Raw genomic sequence first — 19,503 nt, forward strand, 5'->3', positions numbered from 1 at the left:
CTGACACCCCCCTTTCCCCAGATCCTGTGGTGCCAGTTCTTGAAGTTTAAGGAGACGGAGCTTCCAGCCAAGGAGGCGGACAAGAACCGGTCAAAGGGCATCTACCAGTCCTTGGAGGTGAGGGGGACCTGGAGATAAGGGAAGCCGCCCAGGAGCCTGGAGCCTGGGGGCCCATCCAGCAGGCTTGGCCTGCCTTCTCATTAACCTGGGGCCAGGGCTGGTTCAGGGTAGTTGGGCCCGGGGCTTGGGTGGCTTGGCACCCCCATGCTTGCTGGCCTTGGCCTGAGCTTGGCCTTGCCCACAGGGAGCGGTGCAAGCAGGCCAGCTCAAGGTGCCCCCTGGCTACCACCCACTGGACGTGGAGAAGGAGTGGGGCAAGCTGCACGTGGCCATCCTGGAGCGGGAGAAGCAGCTCCGCAGCGAGTTTGAGAGGTGGGCGGGCAGGCGGGCAGGCGGGGTGGTGGGTGGGGCCCTGCAGGCAAGGAAGCCACCCGAGGGTGAGTCACTGCCTGGGGAGGAAACCCCCACCCCTGGGCTGGGAAACCCACACTGGGGCCAGCTCAGCTGTGGGCTGCAGGCCGGCAGGGAGGCCCAGAGCAGGAGGGAGCTGTGCTCCGAGGCGGGAAGCCTGGCTGGCGGTTGCCACTCACAGAGGGGGGGCCGTGCTTGCTCTCAACCGCAGACTGGAGCGTCTTCAGCGCATCGTGAGCAAGCTGCAGATGGAGGCCGGGCTGTGTGAGGAGCAGCTGAACCAGGCCGACGCCCTGCTGCAGTCGGTGAGGGCTGGGCCTGGGCAGGGGGGCTGGACGGAGGGAGGAGCCCCAAGCCCGCCACGCCCTGCAGCCGCTGCTCCTGCCTCCTGGCGTGGGGCCATCTCTGACCGCTAGATTGGGCAGAGCCAGCTCCTGGGCACCAGGCCTGCCCTGAGCCGCCTGCTGGCTGGATGTGGCAGGAGGGGACCCAGACCGCGGGTCCTGGGCTGGGGCTCTCTCAGGGAGGACTTTCTTCGGGTGGGTGATGGGCGACAAGGCTGAGAAGCACTTGGCTCTGGGACCCAGTGGAGGCTTTTGCACTTGATCCCGGTCCCCACAGAGAACTGGGCCTGGGGGTTTGGCCAGAAGCCTTAGAGACACGTACAGTGCTGGCTGGGGAGGAAAGGGAAAGGACAGGCTGGGCCTGGAGGCGGGGGTGCAGGGTGGCCAGACTCTGAGTCAGGGCGATTGCCTTGCAGGACGTCCGGCTGCTGGCCGCAGGCAAGGCACCGCAGCGGGCGGGCGAGGTGGAGCGGGACCTGGACAAGGCCGACGGCATGATCCGGCTGCTGTTCAATGATGTGCAGGCCCTCAAGGATGGGCGGCACCCTCAGGGCGAGCAGATGTACCGCAGGTGGGACGCGCCCCTCCAGGGCCTGTGGTGGGCAGCCCTGTTCTGCGACCCCCCCTGACCGCCGCCCTGCCCACAGGGTGTACCGCCTGCACGAGCGTCTGGTGGCCATCCGTACCGAGTACAACTTGCGTCTGCGGGGCACGCCACGGCACCCTGAGCTCGAGGACTCCACTCTGCGCTACCTGCAGGACCTGCTGGCTTGGGTGGAGGAGAACCAGCGCCGGTTGGACGGTGCTGAGTGGGGTGTGGACCTGCCCAGTGTGGAGGCGCAGCTGGGCAGCCACCGCGGCCTGCACCAGTCCGTCGAGGAGTTCCGGGCCAAGATCGAGCGGGCCCGCACGGACGAGGTAAGCAGGCAGCAGGTGTGAGGGTGGTGGACGGCAGGGGTGGGCAGGTCCTGGCCGCCACAGGCCTCACCCTGCTGGTCTCCCTCAGGGCCAGCTGTCCCCCGCCACCCGGGGTGCCTACCGGGACTGCCTGGGTCGGCTGGACCTGCAGTACGCCAAGCTGCTGGTGAGTGGGGGCCAGGCGGGAAGTGGGTGCGGGGAGGGGTCCCGGGAGGAGGCGGCAACTGACACAGCCCCCGCCCGCCTGCCTGCAGAACTCCTCCAAGGCCCGCCTTCGGTCCCTGGAGAGCTTGCATGGCTTCGTGGCGGCCGCCACCAAGGAGCTCATGTGGCTGAGCGAGAAGGAGGAGGAGGAGGTGGGCTTCGACTGGAGTGAGCGCAACAGCAACATGGCCGCCAAGAAGGAGGCCTACTCGGTGAGGCGGGGCCCCTCGGTGGTGGCTGGGATCCCTCGGTGAGGTGGGGGTCTTCCGTGGGTGGCTGGGCCAGCCCAGGCCCCGGGAGCACTCTGTGGGAGCCAGGGTCCCCAGTGCTGCCTTGGCACTGCCCCTGAGGCCCCTGCCCCTGTCAGGCCCTGATGCGTGAGCTGGAGCTGAAAGAAAAGAAAATCAAAGAGATCCAGAGCACTGGGGACCGCCTGCTCCGGGAAGACCACCCTGCCCGGCCCACAGTGGAGGTGAGAGGGGCCTGCAGGGACCCCTCCAGGCGCCCCTGGGGGGAGGGGCAGGGCTGGGGACCCACCTGGTCACCCCTGGTGGGGGCGGGGCTGGAGGGCCCCGGTTGGTGGGGCGGGGGGCTGGGGCAGCCCAGCCCAGGAGGCAGGCGGGGCCTGATGGGCTGCGTGCCGTGTGGCAGTCCTTCCAGGCAGCCCTGCAGACCCAGTGGAGCTGGATGTTGCAGCTGTGCTGTTGCATCGAGGCTCACCTGAAGGAGAACACCGCCTATTTCCAGGTGAGGCCTGGGTCCCCCCATGCCTAGCCCACTGCAGGGGCCCCTCTGCCGGGCTGCAGGTGTGCACTGGGTCCGTGCACTGTCTCACTGACCTTAGTCAGTGCTGTCCCCAGGCTTTGGCCTGGTCCCTCGGCCTACACTGGGGCAGCCGGGGCTGGGGGCTCTGACCCTCTGCTGCTGCCCCAGTTCTTCTCAGACGTGCGGGAGGCCGAGGAGCAGCTGCGGAAGCTGCAGGAGACTCTGCACAGAAAGTACACCTGCGACCGCTCCATCACCGTCACGCGGCTGGAGGACCTGCTGCAGGACGCCCAGGTGAGCCGCTCGGCCGGCCCAGCGCTGTGCAGCGGGTGGGGGCAGACGCGGAGGCCCGGGGGCGCGGCCGCTGGAGCTAGAGGGCAGCCACAGCTGCGGGCAGTCCAGGGCTGGGGACGGCACGGGTGGCGGCAGGCCTGCTGTCCGGGCTGATGCTCGGGGAAGGTCCCTCTGGAGGCAGAGGGTGGCGACTGGAGGCACCAGCAGAGGTCAGGGGAGGTTGGACGGGGGGATGTCAGCATAGCAGGATGCACAGTGGGGGTGGATGAGAGCTTAGTGGCAGGGGCCTGGCGTGAGAGTAGGTGGCTGCCCAGAGCCAGTACGAGAGCTGACCTTGGGGCTGCGGAAGCGAGTAGGGGCCTGAGTCAGCCGCCTCACTCTCAGTCCCATGCTGTAGGAGGCCCACCGGCATCCCGAGCTGGACAGTCTGGGGCAGGTGGGGCTGAGGTGGACACAGAGGTGGCCAAGCATGGCGCTCAGGCCAGGCGAGACACAGGAGAGGGGCTGGGGGCCCTGCTGGCCAGGGTTCCTGTGTTGGGCCGCCACGAAGCCATGCAAGCTCTCCAGGGACCGAAGGCGGGCCTTGGAGGAGTTCTGCAGGCAGGCGGGCGGGGGCTGTGTCAGTTGCCGCCTCCTCCCGGGACCCCTCCCCGCACCCACTTCCCGCCTGGCCCCCACTCACCAGCAGCTTGGCGTACTGCAGGTCCAGCTGACCCTGGAAGCTGTCCAGGCAGCTTCCACTGGACTCTGACCCACAGCCTAGGGTGGTCCTTGGTCCCTCAGAGGGGCTGAACTGGAGGAGGTGTGCACCTTCCACAAGCACCGGGGAGGGCAGAGGGGAGAGGGAGAGGATGACATGGCAGCCTTCCCGAATGATACAGCTGTGGTGGGGGTGGGGAGGGGCACTTGGTCCTGCCCAGGGAGGAGGGTGTCAGTGGAAGCCCAGGGGCCTGTCCTGGCGAGCGCCCAGCCCCGCCACATTCCAGGGACCGTGGGAAGGAACCCCTGGTCTCAGGGCATTGTGGGGCAGCGGGGGACATGTATGCATTTCCTGGGGCAGGCACGGGGGGTCCTCACAGAGGGTCTCGGAACCCCCCCACCCCCGCCCCACCCCCGCAGGATGAGAAGGACCAGCTGAACGAGTACAGGGGGCACCTCTCAGGCCTGGCCAAGCGGGCCAAGGCCATCGTACAGCTCACGCCCCGCAACCCCGCCCAGCCCACACGGGGCCGCGTGCCGCTGCTGGCCGTTTGCGACTACAAGCAGGTGGAGGTGAGGGCCTGGCCGGGCGGGCGGGGCCTCGGAGGGGGCTGGGCGTGGCCACACGCTGACGGCTCTGGCTGCTGCAGGCGACGGTGCACAAGGGTGATGAGTGCCAGATGCTGGGCCCCGCACAGCCGTTCCACTGGAAAGTGCTCAGCGGCTCCGGCAGCGAGGCTGCCGTGCCCTCCGTGTGCTTCCTCGTGCCCCCGCCAAACCAGGAGGCCCTGGAGGCTGTGGCCAGGTGCGTGGTCCTGGGCGGGGCGGCCGGCTGGGTGGTAGGGCAGCTGCCTGGACACCTCTGACTGTGCCCTGCCCGCCAGGCTGGAGGCCCAGCACCAGGCCTTGGTCACGTTGTGGCATCAGCTGCACACGGACATGAAGAGCCTTCTGGCGTGGCAGAGCCTCAGCCGTGACGTGCAGCTCATCCGCTCCTGGTCCCTGGTCACGGTACGGCGGCCCTGCGGGTGCTCAAGGCTAGTGGGGTGTGGGGCCTCTCCGCGTCTACGCTCATCCTCTGGTCCCTGGTCGTGGTACGGTGGCCCCGCTGAGCACTCCCGGCGGATGGGGTGTGGGTCTCCCCGCAGCTATGCTCACCCCGGCCCACCTGCCCACAGTTCCGCACGCTGAAGCCTGAGGAGCAGCGCCAGGCCCTCCGCAGCCTGGAGCTGCACTACCAGGCCTTCCTGCGGGACAGCCAGGATGCCGGCGGCTTCGGGCCTGAGGACCGGCTGCAGGCCGAGCGCGAGTATGGCTCCTGCAGCCGCCACTACCAGCAGCTGCTGCAGAGCCTGGAGCAGGGTAGGTGTGGGCAGCGCGGGGGGTGGTGGGACGCTCGTGGGGGGCCGCCCGCGGTTGGGCGGCGTGCGAACTGGATGTGTTCCCCAGGCGAGCAGGAGGAGTCACGCTGTCAGCGCTGCATCTCAGAGCTCAAAGACATCCGGCTGCAGCTGGAGGCCTGCGAGACACGCACGGTGCACCGCCTGCGGCTGCCGCTAGACAAGGAGCCCGCGCGGGAGTGCGCCCAGCGCATCGCTGAGCAGCAGGCAGGCCCCGGCCCCTCCTCCCCCCACCGTACCGTACCCCGCCCCCGGCTCCCAAGGGTGCTGCCTGTCGGGTTCGTAGGCTCAGCTTGCCCCCTGCTCTGTCTCCTCAGAAAGCACAGGCGGAGGTGGAGGGGCTGGGCAAGGGGGTCGCCCGGCTCTCTGCTGAGGCCGAGAAGGTCCTGGCCCTGCCTGAGCCATCCCCTGCGGCCCCCACCCTGCGCTCAGAGCTGGAGCTGACCCTGGGCAAGTTGGAGCAGGTCCGCAGCCTCTCCGCCATTTACCTGGAGAAGTGAGTGTGCCTGTCAGCGGCCGGGGGTGGAGACCGAGGGGTCTTGAGCAGAGCGGGAGGGTGCGGACAGGCTGATGGGCCGGGCGATGCAGCCACGAGGAGGGTCCGCTGAGGGATAGCTGGTGCAGATCTGGCCAGGGTGTCGCGGGGTGGCCAGAAGGGTTCTGTCCTGGCGTGCCTGTGGCTGGCTTCCCGAGGACCGGCCAAGGGGCGAGAGCAGTTGTGGGAGGAGGACTAGCACCCCCGCCCACAGGATACCGGGAGGTCGGGGGGTGGTCACCAAGATGTGGAAGGCGTGTGTGCAGAGGCAAGGGGCGGGCGCATGGGGAGCCTAGGGGGGTGAGGAGTGCTGGGGAGGGGGGCGTGTCCAGCGAGGGTCAGAACCCAGCTTGGGGGGCATTGGCAACCTCAGGGGAGGAGCTTCTTGGTGGAATGTGGGGTCAGGTGGGCCATGGGTGACACAGCAGAGACCCAGGGTGCTGAGAGGGCCCTCTCCCCAACAGGCCCTTCCCCGCCCCCCACCCGGTGCCCCCAGGGAATGTGGAGTCCTCCCCAGGACCCCTCCTTCCTTCCCGCCCTCACTCCCAGACATGGGCACCTTTTCCCCCACTGTTCATTTTGGTATATACATTCACGTGGCTTGTAGATCATTTTCAGAAGCTTTGTGGGAACCCCCCACGCTCAGTCCCCCATGAGCCTCCCTCCAGGACCTGACCTTGGTCCTCAGCCTCTCACTCAGCCTGTCTTCATGAGGCCCTGCCCTCCCCTAGGCTCAAGACTATCAGCCTGGTGATCCGGAGCACGCAGGGGGCTGAGGAGGCACTCAAGGCCCACGAGGAGCAGCTCAAGGAGGCCCAGGCTGTGCCCGCTGCCCTCCCAGAGCTTGAGGCCACCAAGGCTGCAATGAAGGTACTGCCGCCAGCTCGCGCCCCACTGCCAGGGCCTGATGGTATCAGGGGTGGCAGCCGGGGCCTCAGGCTGACACGGCTCCTCTGCTCTGGTCCAACAGAAGCTGCGGGCCCAGGCGGAGGCACAGCAGCCTGTGTTCGATGCCCTGCGGGATGAGCTGCGGGGGGCACAGGAGGTGGGCGAGCGGCTGCAGCAGCGGCACGGCGAGCGGGACGTGGAGGTGGAGCGCTGGCGTGAGCGGGTCACCCAACTGCTGGAGCGCTGGCAGGCCGTGCTGGCCCAGACCGACGTGCGGCAGCGTGAGCTTGAGCAGCTGGGCCGCCAGCTGCGCTACTACCGGGAGAGCGCAGACCCGCTGGGCGCCTGGCTGCAGGACGCCAGGCGGCGGCAGGAGCAGATCCAGGCCGTGCCGCTGGCCGACAGCCAGGCTGTGCGCGAGCAGCTGCGGCAGGAGAAGGTGGGCCCGGGCGGGGCGGGCGGGAGGGGTGGGTGTGGGTGTGCCCCGTGATCGCTGACCACCCTGACGCCCCAGGCCCTGCTGGAAGAGATTGAACGCCATGCTGAAAAGGTAGAGGAGTGCCAGAGGTTCGCGAAGCAGTACATCAACGCCATCAAGGTGAGGCTCTGTGGCCTCGGGGCCCGGGGAACAAGGCAGTGGGGGCGACCTCTGAGGGCCCCCCCGCCAAGGCCACGCTGGGCAAAGCCTGCAGGCAGTTTCAGGGGCGGGGTGGGGCGGGCAGAGCTGGCAGGCATTGGTGTGTCTCTGCAGGACTACGAGCTTCAGCTGGTCACGTACAAGGCACAGCTGGAGCCAGTGGCCTCGCCGGCCAAGAAGCCCAAGGTCCAGTCGGGGTCCGAGAGCGTCATCCAGGAGGTGAGGCTGAGGGGCGGTGGGGCTGGTGGGTGGGCGGAGCCAAAGCCACGCAGGGCCTGGTGGGCTCTGGGCAGGGGCAGGGCTGACTGTGGGCGTCCCTCTGCCCCCAGTACGTGGACCTGCGGACTCGCTACAGTGAGTTGAGCACGCTCACCAGCCAGTACATCAGGTTCATCAGTGAGACCCTGCGGCGCATGGAGGAGGAGGAGGTAGGGCTGCCAGGGTGGGGAGGCCGTCCCGCCGTCCCCCCCAGATGTGGCCCCTGGGACGCGTCCGAGCGCACCTGGCACAGCACGGCCCACCCCCCACGGCCTGGCACTGCACGGCTCTCCCCGTGGTGGCTGTTGTGTGCCCCGGGCCGCCCCTGGCTCTGTGTGTCCCTTCTCGGGGTTCTGCATTGGCCTTTTCACTTGGCCGCCTGCTCTGCAAAGACTTGGGCTTGTTTGGTTGTGGGGACCGGGAGGGGCGTCACGGCGAGGCAGGGCACTGGCCTGTCTGTCTCCTACCACCCCCCGAGGTGAGCCCTCTGTCTGGCCTACCTGCAGCCTCTTCCCTGAGCTGAACTGCAGACTGTCAGGTCTACATGATGCCCATGCTGGCCACCTGCCCTGCCGGGTTGGGGGGGGCCAGAGCAGGCCACGGGCATCAGCAGTGCTCAGGCAGGGCTGTGCGGTAGTCATGGTTCCTGGATCCTGCAAACCTCTTGCTTTGCTCTCTCTCTCTCTCTCCCTCCGTTTGTCTGTCTCCATCGCCTGTCTGCGGGAAGAGGGGAGGACGCTTGGGTCTCCTTCCCCAGGCTGGTGAGCACTGTGGGGCCAGGCTGCGCTCACTGCCCCGAGTGCCCCGGGGGGGGGTGCACGTGATTCCCCTCAGCCAGGTCATGACCTGTGTCCTCCCCCAACCCCTGCACCGTGCTGAGCTGTGGTGGCACTGAATCGCGTCCCAGGAGCAGCCGCGGTGTGCTCACCGCTGTCTCTGGTTCTCTCCCTCTCTCTGCCACGGCCGCAGAGGCTGGCCGAGCAGCAGCGAGCGGAGGAGCGGGAACGGCTGGCTGAGGTGGAGGCTGCACTGGAGAAGCAGCGGCAGCTGGCTGAGGCCCACGCCCAGGCGAAGGCGCAGGCGGAGCGCGAGGCCCAGGAGCTGCAGCGGCGCATGCAGGAGGAGGTGGCACGCCGGGAGGAGGTCGCGGTGGATGCGCAGCAGCAGAAGCGCAGCATCCAGGAGGAGCTGCAGCAGCTGCGGCAGAGCTCGGAGGCGGAGATCCAGGCGAAGGCCCGGCAGGTGGAGGCAGCCGAGCGCAGCCGGCTGCGCATCGAGGAGGAGATCCGAGTGGTGCGCCTGCAGCTGGAGACCACGGAGCGCCAGCGCGGCGGGGCGGAGGGCGAGCTGCAGGCGCTGCGGGCGCGGGCAGAGGAGGCTGAGGCACAGAAGCGGCAGGCCCAGGAGGAAGCAGAACGCCTGCGGCGGCAGGTGCAAGACGAAACCCAGCGCAAGCGGCAGGCTGAGGCTGAGCTGGGCCTGCGTGTGAAGGCGGAGGCCGAGGCGGCAAGGGAGAAGCAGCGGGCCCTGCAGGCGCTAGAGGAGTTACGTCTGCAGGCCGAGGAGGCAGAGCGGCGCCTGCGGCAGGCAGAGGCAGAGCGGGCACGCCAGGTGCAGGTGGCGCTGGAGACAGCACAGCGCAGTGCCCAGGCGGAGCTGCAGAGCAAGCACGCCTCATTTGCTGAGAAGACAGCGCAGCTGGAGCGCACCCTCGAGGAAGAGCACGTGACCGTGGTGCAGCTTCGTGAAGAGGCCACACGCCGGGAGCAGCAGCAGGCGGAGGCCGAGCGTGCCCGCGAAGAGGCCGAGCGTGAGTTGGAGCGCTGGCAGCTGAAGGCCAATGAGGCGCTGAGGCTGCGGCTGCAGGCAGAGGAGGTGGCACAGCAGAAGAGCCTGGCGCAGGCCGAGGCGGAGAAGCAGAAGGAGGCGGCAGAGCGGGAGGCGCGGCGGCGTGGCAAGGCAGAGGAGCAGGCAGTGCGGCAGCGCGAGCTGGCGGAGCAGGAGCTGGAGAGGCAGCGGCAGCTGGCGGAGGGCACTGCGCAGCAGCGCCTGGCCGCCGAGCAGGAGCTGATCCGGCTGCGCGCCGAGACAGAACAAGGTGAGCAGCAGCGGCAGCTGCTGGAGGAGGAGCTGGCTCGGCTACAGAGCGAGGCGGCTGCCGCCACGCAGAAGCGCCAGGAGCTGGAGGCTGAGCTGGCCAAGGTGCGGGCTGAGATGGAGGTGCTGCTGGCCAGCAAGGCGCGGGCCGAGGAGGAATCACGCTCCAGCAGCGAGAAGTCCAAGCAGAGGCTGGAAGCCGAGGCCGGGCGCTTCCGCGAGCTGGCAGAGGAGGCTGCCCGCCTGCGCGCGCTGGCGGAGGAGGCCAAGCGGCAGCGGCAGCTGGCGGAGGAGGATGCGGCGCGGCAGCGGGCAGAGGCTGAGCGGGTGCTGTCCGAGAAGCTGGCTGCCATCAGCGAGGCCACGCGGCTCAAGACGGAGGCAGAGATCGCACTTAAGGAGAAAGAAGCCGAGAACGAGCGCCTGCGGCGGCTGGCGGAAGACGAAGCCTTCCAGCGGCGGAGGCTGGAGGAGCAGGCAGCCCAGCACAAGGCCGACATCGAGGAGCGGCTGGCACAGCTGCGTAAGGCATCTGAGAGCGAACTGGAGCGGCAGAAGGGGCTGGTGGAGGACACTCTGCGGCAGCGGCGGCAGGTGGAGGAGGAGATCCTGGCCCTTAAGGCAAGCTTCGAGAAGGCAGCCGCCGGCAAGGCGGAGCTGGAATTGGAGCTGGGGCGCATCCGCGGCAACGCAGAGGACACGCTGCGCAGCAAGGAGCAGGCGGAGCAGGAGGCGGCGCGGCAGCGGCAGCTGGCCGCAGAGGAGGAGCGGCGGCGCCGGGAGGCCGAGGAGCGTGTGCAGAAGAGTCTGGCAGCTGAGGAGGAGGCTGCGCGGCAGCGGAAGGCTGCGCTGGAGGAGGTGGAGCGGCTCAAGGCCAAGGTGGAGGAAGCGCGGCGCCTGCGCGAGCGCGCGGAGCAAGAGTCTGCACGGCAGCTGCAGCTGGCGCAGGAGGCTGCCCAGAAGCGGCTGCAGGCGGAAGAGAAGGCGCATGCCTTTGCAGTGCAGCAGAAGGAGCAGGAGCTGCAGCAGACCCTCCAGCAAGAGCAGAGCATGCTGGAGAGGCTCCGTGGCGAGGCCGAGGCTGCCCGGCGTGCGGCGGAGGAGGCAGAGGAGGCGCGCGAGCGGGCCGAGGGCGAGGCAGCGCAGTCCCGACAGCGCGTGGAGGAGGCGGAGCGGCTGAAGCAGGCGGCGGAGGAGCAGGCGCAGGCTCAGGCGCAGGCGCAGGCCGCCGCAGAGAAGCTGCGCAAGGAAGCTGAACAAGAGGCGGCGCGGCGGGCGCAGGCAGAGCAGGCGGCCCTGCGGCAGAAGCAGGCGGCCGATGCGGAGATGGAGAAACACAAGAAATTCGCGGAGCAGACACTGCGGCAGAAGGCCCAGGTGGAGCAGGAGCTGACGGCACTGCGGTTGAAGCTGGAGGAGACGGACCACCAGAAAAGCATCCTGGACCAGGAGCTGCAGCGGCTGAAGGCGGAGGTGACCGAGGCCGCCCGACAGCGCAGCCAGGTAGAGGAGGAGCTATTCTCCGTGCGCGTCCAGATGGAGGAGCTCGGCAAGCTCAAGGCTCGCATCGAGGCGGAGAACCGCGCCCTTATTCTGCGCGACAAGGACAACACGCAGCGCCTCCTGCAGGAGGAGGCCGAGAAGATGAAGCAGGTGGCGGAGGAGGCCGCGCGGCTGAGCGTGGCGGCTCAGGAGGCAGCACGGCTGCGTCAGCTGGCGGAGGAGGACCTGGCTCAGCAGCGGGCCCTGGCGGAGAAGATGCTCAAGGAGAAGATGCAGGCAGTACAGGAGGCCACGCGGCTCAAGGCCGAGGCGGAGCTGCTGCAGCAGCAGAAGGAGCTGGCCCAGGAGCAGGCCCGCCGGCTGCAGGAGGACAAGGAGCAGATGGCCCAGCAGCTGGCACAGGAGACGCAAGGCTTCCAGCGGACCCTGGAGACTGAGCGGCAGCGGCAGCTGGAAATGAGCGCGGAGGCCGAGCGGCTCAGGCTGCGTGTGGCTGAGATGAGCCGGGCCCAGGCTCGCGCGGAGGAGGACGCCCAGCGCTTCCGGAAGCAGGCGGAGGAGATTAGCGCAAAGCTGCACCGCACAGAGCTCGCCACGCAGGAGAAGGTGACGCTGGTGCAGACGCTGGAGACACAGCGGCAGCAGAGCGACCGGGATGCCGATCGCCTGAGGGAGGCCATTGCGGAGCTCGAGCGCGAGAAGGACAAGCTCAAGAAGGAGGCTGAGCTGTTGCAGCTCAAGTCTGAGGAGGTATCTTGCGGCGGAGGGTAGGGACCTCGGGTGGGGTCTGTTCTGGGAAAGGTGCGCCTGGCCGGGTGTCCCTGACCGCCCCCTATCCCCTTGACAGATGCAGACGGTGCAGCAGGAGCAACTGCTGCAGGAGACGCAGGCCTTGCAGCAGAGCTTTCTCTCCGAGAAGGACAGCCTGCTGCAGCGGGAGCGCTTCATTGAGGAGGAGAAGGCCAAGCTGGAGAGGCTCTTCCAGGACGAGGTGGCCAAGGCACAGAAGTTGCGGGAGGAGCAGCAGCGACAGCAGCAGCAGATGCAGCAGGAGAAGCAGCAGCTGCTGGCCAGCATGGAGGAGGCGCGGCGGCGGCAGCGTGAGGCTGAGGAGGGTGTGCGGCGCAAGCAGGAGGAGCTGCAGCTCCTGGAGCAGCAGCGGCAGCAGCAGGAGCAGCTGCTGGCGGAGGAAAACCGCCGGCTGCGTGAGCGGCTGGAGCACCTGGAGGAGGAGCATCGGGCCGCACTGGCCCACTCCGAGGAGATCACCGCTGCTCAGGCAGCGGCCACCAGAGCCCTCCCCAACGGCCAGGATGCGACCGACGGCCCAGCTGCAGAGCCAGAGCATGCCTTCGAGGGCCTGCGGCAGAAGGTGCCGGCCCAACAGCTGCAAGAGGCGGGCATCCTGAGCACAGAGGAGGTGCAGCGGCTGGTGCAGGGCCACACGACGGTGGCCGAGCTCACGCAGCGGGAGGACGTGCGCCGCTACCTGCAGGGCCACAGCAGCATCGCGGGGCTGCTCCTGAAGCCTGCCAATGAGAAGCTGACCATCTACGCCGCCCTGAGGAGGCAGCTGCTGAGCCCGGGCACCGCTGTCATCCTGCTTGAGGCCCAGGCAGCCTCAGGCTTTCTCCTGGACCCAGTGCGGAACAGGCGGCTGACCGTCAACGAAGCTGTGAAGGAGGGTGTCGTGGGCCCTGAGCTGCACCACAAGCTGCTGTCGGCCGAGCGCGCGGTCACTGGCTACAAGGACCCGTACACCGGGGAGCAGATCTCCCTCTTCCAGGCCATGAAGAAGGACCTCATCGTGCGCGAGCACGGCATCCGCCTGCTGGAGGCCCAGATCGCCACGGGCGGCGTCATCGACCCCGTGCACAGCCACCGCGTGCCCGTGGACGTGGCCTACCAGCGCGGCTACTTTGACGAGGAGATGAACCGTGTGCTGCAGGACCCCAGCGACGACACCAAGGGCTTCTTCGACCCCAACACGCATGAGAACCTCACTTACCTGCAGCTGCTGGAGCGCTGCGTGGAGGACCCCGAGACAGGCCTGCGGCTGCTGCCGCTCACAGATCAGGCTGCCAAGGGTGGTGAGCTGGTCTACACTGACTCGGAGGCCCGGGATGTGTTTGAGAAGGCCACTGTGTCGGCGCCATTCGGCAAGTTCCAGGGCAAAACGGTGACCATCTGGGAGCTCATCAACTCCGAGTACTTCACGGCCGAGCAGCGGCGGGACCTCCTGCGGCAGTTCCGCACAGGCAAGGTCACCGTGGAGAAGATCATCAAGATCGTCATCACCGTCATCGAGGAGCACGAGCAGAAGGGCCAGCTCTGCTTCCAGGGCCTGCGTGCCCTGGTCCCTGCTGCCGAGCTGCTTGAGAGTGGGGTCATCGACTGGGACCTCTTCCGCCAGCTGCAGCTGGGCGAGCGCTCCGTGCAGGAGGTGGCTGAGGTGGAAGCTGTGCGGCGGGCCCTGCGGGGCTCGGGTGTCATTGCAGGCGTGTGGCTTGAGGAGGCGAGGCAGAAACTAAGCATTTATGAGGCTCTGAAGAAAGAGTTGCTGCAGCCAGAGGCAGCCGTCGCCCTGCTCGAGGCCCAGGCTGGCACCGGGCATGTCATCGACCCTGCCACCAGCGCACGGCTGACTGTGGACGAGGCAGTGCGCGCCGGCCTGGTGGGCCCTGAGCTGCATGAGAAGCTGCTATCGGCCGAGAAGGCTGTGACCGGCTACAAGGACCCCTACTCAGGGCAGAGCGTGTCCCTGTTCCAGGCCCTGAAGAAGGGCCTCATTCCCAGGGAGCAGGGCCTGCGTCTACTGGACGCCCAGCTGTCCACGGGGGGCATCGTGGACCCCAGCAAGAGCCACCGTCTGCCCCTGGATGTTGCCTGTGCCCGCGGCTACCTGGATAAGGAAACCAGCACCGCCCTCACAGCGCCCAGAGATGACGCCAAGACCTACTACAACCCCCGTACTTGGGAGCCGGCCACCTACAGCCAGCTCCAGCAACAGTGTCGCCCCGACCCACTGACAGGCCTGAGTCTGCTGCCGCTCTCGGAGGAGGCAGCCCGGGCCCGGCAGCAGGAGCTCTACTCTGAGGTCCAGGCCCGCGAGGCCTTCCAGAAGGCCACTGTCGAGGTCCCTGTGGGCAGCTTCCAGGGCCGGGCAGTGACCATCTGGGAGCTCATCAACTCCGAGTACTTCACAGCCGAGCAGAGACAGGAGCTGCTGCGGCAGTTCCGCACGGGCAAGGTCACCGTGGAGAAGATCATCAAGATCATCATCACCATAGTGGAGGAGGTGGAGACCACGCGGCGTGAGAGGCTCTCCTTCAGCGGTCTCCGTGCCCCAGTGCCGGCCAGCGAGCTCCTGGCCTCTGGCATCCTCAGCAGCTCCCAGTTTGAGCAGCTCAAGGACGGCAAGACATCAGTCAAGGACTTGTCAGAGCTGGACTCAGTGCAGACCCTCCTCCAAGGCAGTGGTTGCCTGGCTGGCATCTACCTGGAGGAGTCCAAGGAGAAGGTGACCATCTACGAGGCCATGCGACGGGGCCTGCTCAGGCCCAGCACTGCCATCCTCCTGCTTGAGGCACAGGCAGCCACGGGCTTCCTAGTGGACCCTGTGAGAAACCAGCGCCTGTATGTCCACGAGGCTGTGAAGGCCGGTGTCGTGGGCCCCGAGCTGCATGAGAAGCTGCTGTCGGCCGAGAAGGCTGTGACTGGGTACAAGGACCCCTACTCGGGCAGCACCATCTCTCTCTTCCAGGCCATGAAGAAGGGCCTGGTCGTCAGAGAGCACGGCATCCGCCTGCTGGAGGCCCAGATCGCCACGGGCGGCATCATCGACCCCGTGCACAGCCATCGTGTGCCCGTGGACGTGGCCTACCAGCGCGGCTACTTCGACAAGGAGATGAACCGCGTGCTGGAGGACCCCAGCGACGACACCAAGGGCTTCTTCGACCCGAACACCCGTGAGAACCTCACGTACAGGCAGCTGCTGGAGCGCTGCGTGGAGGACCCCGAGACGGGCTTGCGGCTGCTGCCACTGAAAGGGCCGGAGAAGGCGGAGGTGGTGGAGACCACGCGGGTGTACACTGAGGAGGAGACACGGAGGGCCTTCGAGGAGACGCAGATCGACATCCCCGGGGGCGGCAGCCACGGGGGCTCCACCATGTCCCTGTGGGAGGTGATGCAGTCCGACCTGATCCCCGAGGAGCAGCGGGCCCAGCTGATGGCCGACTTCCAGGCTGGCCGGGTGACCAAGGAGCGCATGATCATCATCATCATTGAGATCATCGAGAAGACCGAGATCGTGCGCCAGCAGAACCTGGCGTCCTACGACTACGTGCGCCGCCGCCTCACAGCTGAGGACCTGCACGAGGCCCGGGTCATCTCTCGCGAGTCCTATAGCCTGCTCCGGGAGGGCACCAGGAGCCTCCGCGAGGTGCTGGAGGCCGAGTCTGCCTGGCGCTACCTCTACGGCACGGGCTGTGTAGCTGGCGTCTACCTGCCCGGCTCCAGGCAGACCCTCACCATCTACCAGGCCCTCAAGAAGGGGCTGCTGAGCGCCGAGGTGGCCCGCCTGCTGCTGGAGGCGCAGGCAGCCACGGGCTTCCTGCTGGACCCGGTGAAGGGCGACCGGCTGACCGTAGATGAAGCCGTACGGAAGGGCCTGGTGGGCCCCGAGCTGCATGACCGGCTGCTGTCGGCCGAGCGGGCCGTGACCGGCTACCGTGACCCTTACACGGAGCAGACCATCTCGCTCTTCCAGGCCATGAAAAAGGACCTGATCCCCGCCGAGGAGGCCCTGCGGCTGCTGGATGCTCAGCTGGCCACGGGCGGCATCGTGGACCCACGCCTGGGCTTCCACCTCCCGCTGGAGGTGGCCTACCAGCGTGGCTACCTCAACAAGGACACACACGACCAGCTTTCAGAGCCCAGTGAGGTGCGCAGCTACATAGACCCCTCCACGGACGAGCGCCTCAGCTACACACAGCTGCTGCGGCGCTGCCGCCGCGATGAAGCCAGCGGCCTGTTCCTCCTGCCGCTCTCAGACGCCCGCAAGCTGACCTTCCGTGGCCTGCGCAAGCAGATCACGGTGGAGGAGCTGGTACGCTCGCACGTCATGGATGAGGCCACGGCGCAGCGGCTGCAGGAGGGCCTGACCTCCATCGAGGAGGTCTCCAAGAATCTGCAGAAGTTCCTCGAGGGTACCAGCAGCATTGCTGGCGTCCTCGTCGATGCCACCAAGGAGCGGCTGTCGGTGTACCAGGCCATGAAGAAGGGCATCATTCGGCCTGGCACGGCCTTTGAGCTCCTGGAGGCGCAGGCGGCCACCGGCTATGTCATCGACCCCATCAAGGGGCTCAAGCTGACCGTGGAGGAGGCCGTGCGCATGGGCATCGTGGGCCCCGAGTTCAAGGACAAACTGCTGTCGGCTGAGCGCGCCGTCACCGGCTACAAGGACCCCTACTCCGGGAAGCTCATCTCCCTCTTCCAGGCCATGAAGAAGGGCCTCATCCTCAAGGACCACGGCATCCGCCTGCTGGAGGCCCAGATCGCCACAGGCGGCATCATTGACCCCGAGGAGAGCCACCGCCTACCCGTGGACGTGGCCTACCAGCGCGGCCTCTTCGACGAAGAGATGAATGAGATCCTCACCGACCCCTCAGATGACACCAAGGGCTTCTTCGACCCCAACACGGAGGAGAACCTCACTTACCTGCAGCTGATGGAGCGCTGTGTCACCGACCCCCAGACGGGGCTGCGGCTCCTGCCCCTGAAGGAGAAGAAGAGGGAGCGGAAGACGTCCTCCAAGTCCTCAGTGCGTAAGCGGCGTGTGGTCATTGTGGACCCTGAGACGGGCAAGGAGATGTCCGTGTACGAGGCCTACCGCAAGGGCCTCATCGACCACCAGACCTACCTGGAGCTGTCGGAGCAGGAGTGTGAGTGGGAGGAGATCACCATCTCATCCTCAGATGGCGTGGTCAAGTCCATGATCATCGACCGCCGCTCAGGCCGCCAGTATGACATTGATGAGGCCATTGCCAAGAGCCTCATTGACCGCTCGGCACTGGACCAGTACCGTGCCGGCACGCTGTCCATCACCGAGTTCGCGGACATGCTCTCAGGCAATGCCGGCGGCTTCCGCTCGCGCTCGTCCTCCGTGGGGTCGTCATCCTCCTACCCCATCAGCCCGGCCGTCTCCAGGACCCAGCTGGCCTCCTGGTCCGACCCCACGGAGGAGACAGGCCCTGTGGCCGGCATCCTGGACACCGAGACCCTGGAGAAGGTGTCCATCACGGAGGCCATGCACCGCAACCTGGTGGACAACATCACCGGCCAGCGGCTGCTGGAGGCGCAGGCCTGCACTGGGGGCATCATCGACCCCAACACTGGGGAACGCTTCCCCGTCACCGAAGCCGTCAACAAGGGCCTGGTGGACAAGATCATGGTGGACCGCATCAACCTGGCCCAGAAGGCCTTCTGCGGCTTCGAGGACCCGCGCACCAAGACCAAGATGTCGGCCGCCCAGGCCCTGAAGAAGGGCTGGCTCTACTACGAAGCAGGGCAGCGCTTCCTGGAGGTGCAGTACCTGACGGGCGGCCTGATTGAGCCCGACACGCCAGGCCGCGTGCCCCTGGACGAGGCCCTGCAGCGCGGCACGGTGGATGCCCGCACCGCCCAGAAGCTGCGTGACGTCAGCGCGTACTCCAAGTACCTCACCTGCCCCAAGACCAAGCTCAAGATCTCCTACAAGGATGCACTGGACCGCAGCATGGTGGAGGAGGGCACGGGGCTGCGGCTGCTGGAGGCTGCCGCCCAGTCCAGCAAGGGCTACTACAGCCCCTACAGCGTCAGCGGCTCCGGCTCCACCACCGGCTCGCGCTCCGGCTCGCGCACCGGCTCCCGGGCTGGCTCCCGTCGCGGCAGCTTCGATGCCACGGGCTCAGGCTTCTCCATGACCTTCTCCTCCTCGTCCTACTCCTCCTCAGGCTATGGCCGCCGCTACGCCTCGGGGCCCACGTCCTCCCTGGGGGGCCCTGAGTCCACGGCAGCCTGACCCCTCCTGCTCCCTGCCTCCCGCTCTGCATGTGGCCTCCCGCCCAGGCGCTGGGGTCTCTTTAACATTGAAAGGTGTCTTCCTCCCAAGCGGTGCCTAAAGTTTAACCAAAAAGACTAGACTAACATATTAATATATACCTGCTGTCCAGACAGCCTGTTCCCGGGGACGGGGCCAGTCCAGCCCCACTGACCACTCCACCCCCCGGGTCTCCCTGCTCCTCTTTACCTGCCACTCACCACAGCCAGGTGCCTTGGAGGGTCCAGAGGTGGGCCCCCAACTCAGCCCTCCCATCTCCCCGAGGGGTTCCGTCTGGGCGAGCTTCCCCCAGCCCTGTAGACCAGCCCCACCCAACCCCCAGCCCGACCTGCCTGGGCAGCGGACGCAGCCCCTAGCAGCAGGGCCGTCGGGACCAGCGCCTCTGTCTCCAGGACTGACCCGCTCGCTCTGCGCGGGCGGCAGCGAGTCCTGGTCCCCTCCTCTCCTCGGCTGCTCAGGAAGCCCCTTCCCCATGGGAGGGTGAGGTCCCCGAGCAGACCCAGCTGGCCCAGGCCAGGCCCCCCAGACCCCAGGCCTCTGGCTTCAGCCTTCCAGCCTCAGCTCCCTAGTAAGTGCCTTCTGTGTCCCCCTTCGCACCCCAGGCCCCAAGGACCCAGACCTGGGGTGGGAGACAGATCCTCCTGGTGAAAGGCTCGCCACTGCCCAGCTCTCAGGCGTGCCAGCCAGGTACAACGGGTCCCCTGTAGGTTTCTGCCCGCTGTGGGCCCAGCGCCCCCCAAGGCCTGTGGGGCACCCCTCCCCCGGGTGCTGACTGCCTGCCTCTCCCAGGGAGCCTCAGCCCCCGAGTGGGCCCGGGACGCGGCCGAGGCGGTCCGTGCCAACCAGGCCACCCCGCCGGTGCCACCCGCTCCTGCTCCATCACCCCGGGCCCTGGCGGCTCCACCCCCACCTCCACCCTCTGACTGAGCTTTGCATGTTCCACTAACCCAGGGAGGTGGCGGGTGGAAGCGCTCGGCTTCGGCTGCCTCCGAGGGCAGAACACTAACCTGACCATGGCGGGCCTGCCGCGCTCGCCCCAATAAAAGCAATTCCAACCACCCTGTGGTCCTGTGTCCCTTCTTGTCCAGAGCTCAGTTGTGTGTTGGGTAAGGGTGCTGCAGCCCCAGGCTCTGAGCTTGGCCTGGGTGAAGACGCTGGCCGGAGGCCACGCACTCAAAGAGTGCCCCAGGCTGAGGGACCCAGAGCACAGAGGAGGTGGAGGCCCGGCCAGCTGGGGTCTGCCTGCGCAGCACCCAGGCTGGGTCTGTGACGGGCACTTACACCTTAGGTGAGGCCCTTCAGTCGGTCACTGCCCCCTGGGTACATGGTCCGGTTTGGCCAAGGGTAGCCGTCCAGAGCAGAGAAGACAATGGCAACTCACTCCCGTACTC

At 67.5% G+C, this 19,503-nt stretch overlaps 1 protein-coding gene across 28 annotated transcripts in view; it reads left to right on the plus strand.

Moving 5' to 3' along the window:
- The window catches only part of PLEC (plectin), a 56,513-nt gene extending 37,343 nt beyond the window's left edge, over positions 1-19,170 (plus strand). For all 28 annotated transcript variants that reach the window (XM_027560346.1, XM_027560347.1, XM_027560349.1 and 25 more), the window contains 23 exons: positions 22-117; positions 305-432; positions 683-776; positions 1,232-1,386; positions 1,463-1,733; positions 1,822-1,899; positions 1,988-2,149; positions 2,305-2,409; positions 2,589-2,684; positions 2,871-2,996; positions 4,116-4,268; positions 4,346-4,500; positions 4,580-4,706; positions 4,874-5,057; positions 5,145-5,302; positions 5,413-5,591; positions 6,362-6,500; positions 6,601-6,957; positions 7,033-7,116; positions 7,270-7,374; positions 7,485-7,583; positions 8,383-11,763; positions 11,861-19,170. In XM_027560346.1, coding sequence (XP_027416147.1) covers positions 22-117; positions 305-432; positions 683-776; positions 1,232-1,386; positions 1,463-1,733; positions 1,822-1,899; positions 1,988-2,149; positions 2,305-2,409; positions 2,589-2,684; positions 2,871-2,996; positions 4,116-4,268; positions 4,346-4,500; positions 4,580-4,706; positions 4,874-5,057; positions 5,145-5,302; positions 5,413-5,591; positions 6,362-6,500; positions 6,601-6,957; positions 7,033-7,116; positions 7,270-7,374; positions 7,485-7,583; positions 8,383-11,763; positions 11,861-18,073 — 12,645 coding nt within the window. In that variant the 3' untranslated portion in view covers positions 18,074-19,170. The remainder of the gene's footprint in view (positions 1-21; positions 118-304; positions 433-682; positions 777-1,231; positions 1,387-1,462; positions 1,734-1,821; positions 1,900-1,987; positions 2,150-2,304; positions 2,410-2,588; positions 2,685-2,870; positions 2,997-4,115; positions 4,269-4,345; positions 4,501-4,579; positions 4,707-4,873; positions 5,058-5,144; positions 5,303-5,412; positions 5,592-6,361; positions 6,501-6,600; positions 6,958-7,032; positions 7,117-7,269; positions 7,375-7,484; positions 7,584-8,382; positions 11,764-11,860) is intronic.
- Positions 19,171-19,503: the final 333 nt, after the last annotated feature.

Source organism: Bos indicus x Bos taurus, chromosome 14 (assembly GCF_003369695.1).
Source record: "Bos indicus x Bos taurus breed Angus x Brahman F1 hybrid chromosome 14, Bos_hybrid_MaternalHap_v2.0, whole genome shotgun sequence".
In the NCBI taxonomy this organism is placed as follows: Eukaryota; Metazoa; Chordata; class Mammalia; order Artiodactyla; family Bovidae; genus Bos; species Bos indicus x Bos taurus.